This window comes from Phoenix dactylifera, chromosome 13 (genome assembly GCF_009389715.1).
Source record: "Phoenix dactylifera cultivar Barhee BC4 chromosome 13, palm_55x_up_171113_PBpolish2nd_filt_p, whole genome shotgun sequence".
NCBI classification, from domain to species: Eukaryota; Viridiplantae; Streptophyta; class Magnoliopsida; order Arecales; family Arecaceae; genus Phoenix; species Phoenix dactylifera.
This window is the reverse complement of record NC_052404.1, coordinates 3512915-3522604: the sequence shown is the minus strand read 5'-3', so window position 1 is coordinate 3522604 and position 9690 is coordinate 3512915. Positions and strand designations below refer to the sequence as shown.

The following is a 9690-nucleotide window of genomic DNA, read 5'->3' as shown; positions in this document are numbered from 1 at the left end:
TAATTCATCTTTTTTTCCACACCTTCAATCCATCCCTCCCTGCTTCGGAATAACCAAAGGTGCAACCAAATCGAGCTTGTCTAAGCTCTCCTCAGCTAGAAAACTAGCCGAGCCTCCGAAGAATAACCGTAGAAAGCCGACCACAATTTCCTCTTAAGAGAGAAACATAATTATGAACATTAAGTACTCCGTTTCATCCTTCCACACCAGCAAAGAGAATGAAATGCCTCAAATACCCAGCTTGACCTCCGAAATGACCATGCCATCCCCTGCTGTGACCACGCTATAAAGACGCGGCCGGAGGTCATCACCATCCTCCTATCTCTCCATTCTCATACTTCCATACCTTCTTCCCTCGATCCTTTACTCTGTTGTCCTCTTGGCCAAGCAAATGGCCCTTCCTCTTGTGACTGAGGAGTGCGAGGCTGTCATCAGGGCCTTCTCAGGTTTGTTTTCTCTCCGGTTTACGTCCCCCGTCTCTCTCTGTTTTTTTCTTTTTAGTTCCCGCAAAAAGTAGATGGATAGATGGTAGTGGTGATAACGGAAAGATTGGATGGAATCGGTGAAGGACTTGGAGGATTGGGAGTGGACGAGAAGGCGCTGGTGTCGGCGTTGGGGAAGTGGCGGCGTCAGCCGGAGAAGCGGGCGCAGTTGAGGAAGAGCTTCGTCGGCTTCTTCACCGCCGACGGCAGCTTCGAGAGGTGCGAGGATGATTACATCCGCTACCTCAAGAACGAATTCGCCCGTTTCAAGGTACCATTCTCATTCTTTCTAGTCCCTTTTCTTCGTCTTGATTTCTTCAAAAAGAAAAAAGAAAAAAAAGGAGAGCAAAAGGTACCATTCCCATCCTGTTTCCCTTGTTTTTAGTTTATTCATGCATGTCAGGTCGCTTTTTGTCGGCATGCCTCAATACTAGACTCTATATTGGTGCCATTCTATTACTGTATCAATATATCTAGTATGGAGGCTGATCCGATATATCGAATATCGGTATTGCCCTCCATACTATGAATCAGTACCGAACTGATATGGTATGGTATAGCAATTTAACTAATCCAAGTTAGAAATCGGATCACAGAATTAAATAGAATAGAAAGAGTTTAGAAGGGTTTTTTTCAAAATTTCGGTTTGCAATAGTTTAAAATTCATTCATAATGTGTTAATTTTTTGTTGGAAAATTAACGCTTGATGGCAATGGAAGAAGAGAAAGAAAGCAAGAATAGCATTTGGGAATCTTTTGGCTTCCTCATAAACTTCTTCTCACATGGTTCATGTCGTAGTTTGGCCCCTTCTTGTTTACAAGTAGGGGGAGAAAACAAGTGATAGTTGTTCATGTGGTTGTGAGTTTGAATGCACACCATTTGCTTGGGCTAATTCTCGACAATCTTCACGGGTAATTTATAGAAATTGAAAGGCAATTCCAATTTCAGTCCATCGGGAATTTGCTGCTTGTAAATGAGTCATATATTGGAGTGAAACTGGCCTTTAAGACAGGGCTCCTCTTGTAAGACCAGTGTTCATTTTCAGTTTGCTCGCTCCTGCCACTTATAGCTTTGTTCAGTTTGTTGTTAAGCATAAAAGTAAAGCTAATAATAATAATAAATCTACTGATTTTGGATGCAGAACATTATGGTGCTATGGGCAATGCATCCATGGGAAAGGGATGCAAGGTGGGTTCACCATGTGCTGCACAAGCCGCTTCCTTTGGACATCATAGTGGAGATCGCTTGTACTCGATCGTCAGAAGAGCTGCTTGGGGCAAGGAAAGCATACCATGCCCTATTCCACCATTCTCTAGAGGAAGATGTTGCATACCATGTCAGGGAAAACTACTCCAATGTAAGTAATGCCAGCTTTTCAACTCAAACTTGACATGTGTACAAATTCATGTTTCGATACCTTTAGAGACCTGAGCATCTAAGGCAATTGTTGGATTTAAAGAAATAAGGTGGATGCTTTTCTAATGAGTTTATGACTATAGTTCATTTTGACTCTCATGTAATGTATTGCTTGCAAGATGTTGAGTAGCTTTTTTTGGCTGTTAAGACTTCGAAAGAAACATTGTTAGATCAAGTTATACCTACATCGCAGATGCTATTCTTCTTAAGTCTCTGACTTTGTATCATCATCTTTGAGCAGCTTTTGGTCAGACTTGTGAGTGCGTACAGGTACGAAGGCAATCGGATAAATAAGGAGATGGCAACATCAGAGGCCGAGGCTCTTTATAGTGCAATAAAAACTCCAGGTGTGAAGAAGCTTGTAGAGAATGAGGAGGTAATAAGGATATTGACCACCAGAAGCAAGCCGCATCTTAGGGTGACCTTCAAACACTACAAGGAAAAGTATGGGAAGTCAATTGAGGAGGTATGTGGTTGGTGTGCCATTACAACTTTAAATCCTAGTTTTCGAACCTCTTTGTCATAACCATCTTTGGCTGTCTATAGTTCAATTTTTTTATATTTCTATATCTCATTTCTCTCATCAGCATTTAGGCGATGAGTTGTGCTTACGAGAAACAGTTCAATGCTTGGATTCCCCTCCTAAATATTTCAGCAAGGTGAAGTACCAAGATCCAGATGACAAACATGAAACTTATGTACTTTCTTCATAGTTCTCTGGAATCATAAAACACAAAGGTTACCCTTTGGGTTTCAGGTAATTAATAAGGCTTTGAAGGATGGAGCTGATAAAAACACAAAAGATGCTTTGACTCGAGTTATTGTATCCCGAGCTGATGTGGATATGAAGGAGATCAAAGAAGCATATCACCAGCAATATGGAGCTGAACTTGAAGATGTGATATCAAAGAACACACTTGGCAGCTACAGGGATGCGCTGCTTTCCTTAGCTGGACAGTGAGAATTGTGCCTCTAGTTATCCATCCAAACTTAGATACAAGGCCTTCAGCCAGTCATACCTGGTTGTTTGTCTCCTTACCAGAGTTCGTATCGTATTCGTATCATGTCATTATTCTGTTGATGTCTGGCAATTTGTATGAGGATGAATAAAAAGCTTTTACTTGTAATTGAGATGAACTAAAGCTCTATGTTTTGCTCATAAAATGCAGTCTCGTTTTGCAAAATAGCTTTTTTTGTTTTTATTTCTCAGCGTATAATCTATAAACAGCTTCTAAAAGATACAAGTGGCTCTGAATTGTATTGTCTATATGTTGAATACTAAATAAAGTTCATATAATGTTAATTGTAATGAGAAGAATGTGATTCTCAAACAGATCACATTTCCATAATAGACAGAGCATTGGCTTGTAGCATTCTAATCAAATTTTCATGTACTGATTGAGCCAATAATAGGTTGTAGACAGGATTTTCATGAATTAATGGTATAGCTCAATAACAAGAACATTCGATGAAGTTAAAGCGCATGCCCTTGTACTGAGAAGAGCAATCCAACCCGGAGGGAGACCATTCAGTATTCTTCCTAACACAAGCTATGAGACTAAAGAGGATATCGAGGATTATGATTAAATTCATTTAGCTTTCTGAACAATAACAAGTCTCAGAGTTAAAGTATCTTGATTTATAGATAACATCATGTTGTCCAGAAAAATCTGCTCCTCCAAGTTGCATTTCATGCATTAGCATCAGAATTGCTATGTTCTTGTTCCCCATATCCTTCAGTTATGGATGAAAACTTCTGATTTCACATTCCCAAACAAAATGTTATCCTTTTTTTAATCTTTATCTTCTTGGTATATTTTTTCAGAAACAATGGTTGGGGCTTCTTAATTTCTTATTGAAATGCAAACAAAACGAAAAAAAAATATTATTTGCCTAGGAAAGAGAAAGTCGACTCCACTGGGGATCGAACCCAGAATCTCTGGTTCCGTAGACCAGCGCCTTATCCATTGGGCCATGGAGTCGTTCGTTGTAATGATGGAATTTTCCTTGAAATAATAATAGTCTATTCATCCATAGGTTGACGGTTCTGGTGAATCGGACCTTTGACCTTTGATGATTGTACGAAATCTACCAACAACCTAGATATGATGTCAAATTTTTTATATAAAAGCATTTCCCTTGCTGAGGTGGAGTAGTGGTTTGTGTCCACTTTATGAAAACTTACAAACATCATATATCTTCTACTATGTATATATCATGGAAGCTTTTGAAGTCCAACTGCACAAAGTGAGTGATATATGTTACAATTCTAAATGAAAGAAAGTTTTATAATTAGAGTAAATGGCGAAGTTATGGTGATTGTTACTTTAGCCTGCATCAAATATATTAGGATGGTCGATTCTAAACGGAATTTTGATTTTTAAGGGAAATAGAATCTTATCTAATTTTCATACCAGCCTCTCAACATTGGCTCCAAGTCATCAAAATTTTACCACTTGGTTTGTAGAGAAGAAAGGGAGTTGCCTAATTTGGGGCCTGATTTGTGTGGCCAACTTGTTCTCGAGTTCTATATGTTAGGCCTTTTATGTTCATAATAATATAAAAAATAAATTTTGATCAAGCATACATTTGCGTGGTCAATATAATTTGCTCATGGCAAAACTCATAAAGAAGGATGCAATGTGCTGTTATCTTCAATAAATGGTCCAATATTAAATGTCGGTCAAAGTGTATGGTTGCCTAGTTAGTTAAATACTATTAATGAAAATAGGAATTCACTCTTTTTAGCAATAGATCCTAGATATTTTTTAGTTCATTGTACAATGATTTTAGGCTCATATACAACTAAATTGATTTTTTTTAAAGATGTTTTATATGCACATGGTTCCTCGTTAATGCGAGATAGAAAGAATTTCAACTGTAATTTTTCTTGCGATGGCCATAATTCTTATAACATTTCTGTTTAGGATGTATTTTATTTGTTAGTTTTGCAGACATTAAATATCATTGGGTGTGTTACTTTTTATTGACATCTAAAATATAGCTATCTATACTTTCTTTTATGTGCATTATATGTCAATTAAATCTTGAAGAAAGAAATAAATTATCTACCCTTTTCTTAATTCTTATAGCTATAACTGAAAGTGAGAATGAATTTGATAAACACCTGTCCCCACGGATCCTCACAAGATGGTTCTTGTGGAAACTTAATCCTCTCGGTTCTCTTCAATGCCAAGATGCTTTAGGGGCTCGTTTGGTTCGCGGGAAGTATTTTCCTTCCTAGGAATATGATTTCTGGGAATCAGATTCCTAGGAAGAGGATACCTAGGAAAGTACTTTTGGCATGTTTGGTTAACCATGGGAAAGTGACAAATTTCCAAAGTGCTTATGTTTGGTTGACCATCCACTTTCCTAGGAAAATTATGTATAATTCTTATTATGCCCTTAATAAAAATTAGGTCTTTAATGCCTCTTTAATGCTTCTTTAATGCTGAAGGGTCTTTTTGGGAAAAAATAAAAAAGGAGTGATTCCCACCTCATGGGAAAGTAACTTTCCCATGTTTCTCATGGGAAAGACTTTCCCATGAAGGGCTCGTTTGGTTCGCAGGAAAAGGAGGGGGGAAAGTGTGGTCAACGGGAAAGTAATGAAATGCCTCTTGTTTGGTTGGAGTTTTCAAAGGAGAGAGATGGGAAAGTTGTATTCCCATGGGAATATGATTCCCACATTTCATGGGAAAGTCTTTCCCATGAGAAACATGGGAAAGTTACTTTCCCATGAGGTGGGAATCACTCCTTTTTTATTTTTTCCCAAAAAGACCCTTCAGCATTAAAGAAGCATTAAAGAGGCATTAAAAACCTAATTTTTATTAAGGGCATAATAGGAATTATACATAACTTTCCTAGGAAAGTGGATGGTCAACCAAACATAAGCACTTTGGAAATTAGTCACTTTCCCATGGTTAACCAAACATGTCAAAAGTACTTTCCTAGGTATCCTCTTCCTAGGAATCTGATTCCCAGGAATCATATTCCTAGGAGGGAAAATACTTCCCGCGAACCAAACGAGCCCGAAATGTGGGAATCATATTCCCATGGGAATACAACTTTCCCATCTCTCTTCTTTGAAAACTCCAACCAAACAAGAGGCATTTCATTACTTTCCCGTTGACCACACTTTCCCCCCTCCTTTTCCTGCGAACCAAACGAGCCCTTGAAGTTAACATCTGTTCGATGAAATGCCGCATCGCATACTTTCTTTTACCTGGCCGAGGACGTTTCCACCCTCCTCCTGACACGGACGGTAAACGCCCCTTTCATCCTGAGCGTGAGAGACATCTCATACGGCGGCGGCGCCACCTCCCCACCGCCACTCCCCACCAGCACCTCCACCTCGAACCTCCTCAACACCGCCGCCGCCACCGCCTTCATCTGCATGTAAGCCATCTCCCTACCAAGACAAGTCCTCGGCCCTGCATGGAACACCGGGAAGCTCGCCGTCTCCACCCCCACAAACTCTCCCTTCCCATCCAACCATCGCTCCGGCACAAACTCACAGCAGTCCTTCCCCCACACTCTCTCGTTCCTTGCCATCGCATATGCCGAGTAGTCCGCAAACCACCCGGCCTTCACTCGCGTCCCATCCGGCAGCACGTCATCGGCCGCTGCCACCCTCGAGTCGATCGGCACCGGTGGGTACAGCCTGAGGGCCTCCGTGATCGCCGCATGGAGGTAGTGCATTCCCTTGAGCTCATCGTACCCCAATTCATCTTCTTCCTCTCCTTCCACCAGTTGAGATATCTCCTGATGAACTCTTTTTTCGCACCGTGGATTCACAGCGAGCAGCCAGAAGAACCAGGTCAGCCCTGACGACGTGGAGTCTTTGCCGGCGAGAACAAAACTAATCACTGTATCCCTCAGAAACTTCCTCTTCTCCTTTTTGTCTTTAAACATCGCGCACAATTCACTATCTTCTTCTTCAATGGCAGACATGAACCTCGAGAGCAAATCTTGTTTCTTGACTTCTTCTTCCTCCTTCAAGGCAGTGATGTGCATGGCGTAGTCATCTATTAGTTTGATAGCACCACGGAGTCTCCTTTCGGAGCCGATGTTGAAGAATTTCTTCGCCTTCCAGACCCACGGCACGGGGGAGAGGAGTCGTGCCGACGAGATCTCGACGGCTTCATCGAAAGCTTGAAAGAATGAGTAGTGTTGACCATGAGATTGATGCTGAGAATTATCATGGTGGAGGGAGAAAGGATCGGTTCCAAAAGCGATGGTGCAGAGGTTGTCGAAGGAGAAGCGGCGGAGCACATCCTGGAGGTCGAGAAGCTCGCCGGTGTCTGCGGCGGCAGAGAGGAGTGGGAGGAGGCGGTTTCGAAGCTGCGAGCGAACCACGTCGGTGATGAAGGACTTGAGAGAGCGAGTAGTGAACTCGCGGCTGGCGGTCTTGCGCTGAAGGGCCCAGAGGTGGCCGTCGGCGTTGAAGATGCCGTTGCCGAGGAGGTCGGAGAGGGCGGTGGAGGTGCGATCGCCTTTGACGTAATTGGAGAAGTTGAAGCGGAGGAGGTGGTCGACGACGAGCGGGTTGGCGGTGCCGACGCCGCGGGAGAGGCCGAGCGGGCCGCGGACCTCGATGGTGGCGGTGGGGGAGGTGGAGAGGAGGTCGGAGGCCCAGTCGAGGAATCGGTGGCGGTTGCGGAGGAAGGGGACGAGGTTGCCGAGGAGAGGGTTGGGGAAGGGGCAGTGGTTGCGGGATTTGGTGGGTGGCCGGAGGAGGAGGAGGTAAAGGATGAAGGAAGTGAGGATGGAGATGGAGAGAGTTAGGTAGGTGAGATTGGTGGCTTCCATCCTTTTGCTTCCAACTCCTTTCTTTCTTTTTTGCTACGAGTGCTGGTAATCATATGAAGAGGTCATGGAGAAGGACCAGGCTTGGGATTACCACTCATTTTTTTAAGAAGGGTTGTTCACTTGCTTGAAGTCAACTGCGACTGCGATGACTAACGATTTTTTTAAAAAAGATTTCAATTTTTTTCTGTCATCACCTTCCGGTGGAACATTAATTTCTTCTCATGTAGCTTGATAAGTACGTCCCAACTACTTCTTAATTAGAGGAAAATGCAATACCACCCACCGCTTATTTGGAAAGTTCTGCAAATTAGATTGGATTTCCTACAAATATCAAACCAGTTGGCCTGCCCAACCTATATATTTTTCTAAAAATCATCATAATTTTAGTCCAAATCCTACCTATAGATTTGTTGGCCTGCATGAAAAAAAAATCTTAGGAATCTTTTTTTTTCTCTCATAAAATTTGAACAGAAAAAATATTAGATTGATATAGCCTGCTCAAATAGATTGCCCACTTTATGAATTTAATGCGATATCTATTTCAATCCTACTGATTTTTTCAAATATGCCCTCATTGTTTCTCCAACGCTTCTCTAATTTCAGTGTAGTTTTATTTTAGTTATTTCAATGGAATATGACAAAATTTCAACTAAATAGTTATTTTAAACTTGTGCTAGGTTGATTCATGCTTCATACGAGTCGACTTAGGATCCTTCAAGGTCGACTCGTCTACTTTAAAAACTTTCAGAATTTTTCAAAAACTTCTCCAATATTAAAAATTGTTCTTGTAGGCTTTTCTTACTTTTAAATCTCATTAGGATTCCTATAAAATAAATTAATTATTTCAAGAATGCAAAATTAATAGTATTACACTCAAATATTTTTGTACTCATCAAAATCAATTCATTGGATCAATATGGTTGATTATGGAGTTGCCAAGGTAGCGACCATAGGCTCAACAAACCTTTCATATGCGTATAATTATATTCCCTCTCAATGAGTCTCACTTTCTGTTCTAGAAAACATCCATATTATATAAATAGCAATAGTTTTGATTTTGATAAATATTCCATTGCAATTCCATCAGTTATTTTTAATTCCACAAATACCTTCCACTTCTCACACAACACATAACTAATTCCTATATATAAAAAAATCAACTATTTTAAGAGTTGAATAATTAAATTCTAGCTCATAGAAAGAAAACAAAAGCATAAGTTGGATTCTAATCATTTTATTCTTAAAGAGTGACAATAATTAAAAATATCAGAACAACTTATTATTCTGTCTAAAAATATCTATAATATAATCTAAAAAATTATATTTATTTTCCTACTCAAATATGCATTGCCCGAACGAGTTTTTCTGATAGGAGGTTTGTTGCCCAGATAGACAACCCAAGAGGGGGGGGTGAATTGGGTTTTTAATATAATTTGGCTAATTAAAACTTTGTGGATGATTAATTAAAAACTATAGCAAGTTATTTAATTAACGCCTAGTGCTGTGAGTAATGTGCGGGGAAGAAGATGAGAGACAATGCACTACAAACACAAAGTTTTATAGTGGTTCGGAGCTAACCCTTGCTCCTACGTCCACTCCCCAAGTCTCACTTGGGAATTTCACTATAACCCCCTTGGATTACAGCCGGTTGTTTTGCAAGCTCACAACCAAACTTGTTGTTTTACGAGCTCACAACGAACTCGGTCGGTTTTCCCAGGCTCACCGACTAGAACCAACCCCGATTGTTTTCCCGGGCTCACAATCAAACCCTTACACATGTTGGTTTTAACTTGGCTCACCAACCAACCTTAAACCCCTTGATTCAATCCCCCGATTGAATCAAGTAAATACAAGAGATAGAAGAAAACAGAAAATAGCTTCTCAAAAAGCAGATTTAAGACAATATAATCGTAAAGGAGTTAGAAGCCCTCAAACGCTTTTAAGCTGGTGAAGAGGTATGGCTTCTGGAACTCCGGTCTCCTCT

At 40.7% G+C, this 9690-nt stretch overlaps 2 protein-coding genes and 1 non-coding gene across 3 annotated transcripts; 1 reads left to right on the top strand and 2 right to left on the bottom strand.

Annotated features, from left to right (window-relative positions):
- Positions 1–299: 299 nt before the first annotated feature.
- Positions 300–3082, top strand: LOC103724050 (annexin D4-like). Its single transcript, XM_008815196.4, has 6 exons — positions 300–446; positions 569–753; positions 1624–1839; positions 2140–2364; positions 2486–2557; positions 2656–3082. The coding sequence occupies exons 1-6, from the start codon at positions 392–394 to the stop codon at positions 2857–2859; spliced, it is 957 nt and encodes a 318-aa protein (XP_008813418.2). The 5' UTR covers positions 300–391; the 3' UTR covers positions 2860–3082.
- Positions 3083–3807: 725 nt separating this feature from the next.
- On the bottom strand, positions 3808–3880 carry TRNAR-ACG. Its single transcript has one exon. It is a non-coding gene; the product is annotated as a tRNA-Arg (tRNA).
- A 2116-nt stretch (positions 3881–5996) lies between these two features.
- On the bottom strand, positions 5997–7924 carry LOC103724058 (cytochrome P450 94A1-like). Its single transcript, XM_008815206.4, has one exon. It carries the CDS (start codon positions 7704–7706, stop codon positions 6117–6119), a length of 1590 nt encoding a protein of 529 aa, XP_008813428.1. The 5' UTR covers positions 7707–7924; the 3' UTR covers positions 5997–6116.
- Between the last annotated feature and the right edge of the window lie 1766 nt (positions 7925–9690).

Coding starts and splice junctions, on each gene's coding strand:
- LOC103724050 (XM_008815196.4), top strand. CDS start 392: ATGGCCCTTCCTCTTGTGACTGAGGAGTGCGAGGCTGTCATCAGGGCC. Junction 447..568: donor TGTCATCAGGGCCTTCTCAG/GTTTGTTTTCTC, acceptor GAATCGGTGAAG/GACTTGGAGGATTGGGAGTG. Junction 754..1,623: donor ACGAATTCGCCCGTTTCAAG/GTACCATTCTCA, acceptor TTTTGGATGCAG/AACATTATGGTGCTATGGGC.
- LOC103724058 (XM_008815206.4), bottom strand. CDS start 7,706: ATGGAAGCCACCAATCTCACCTACCTAACTCTCTCCATCTCCATCCTC.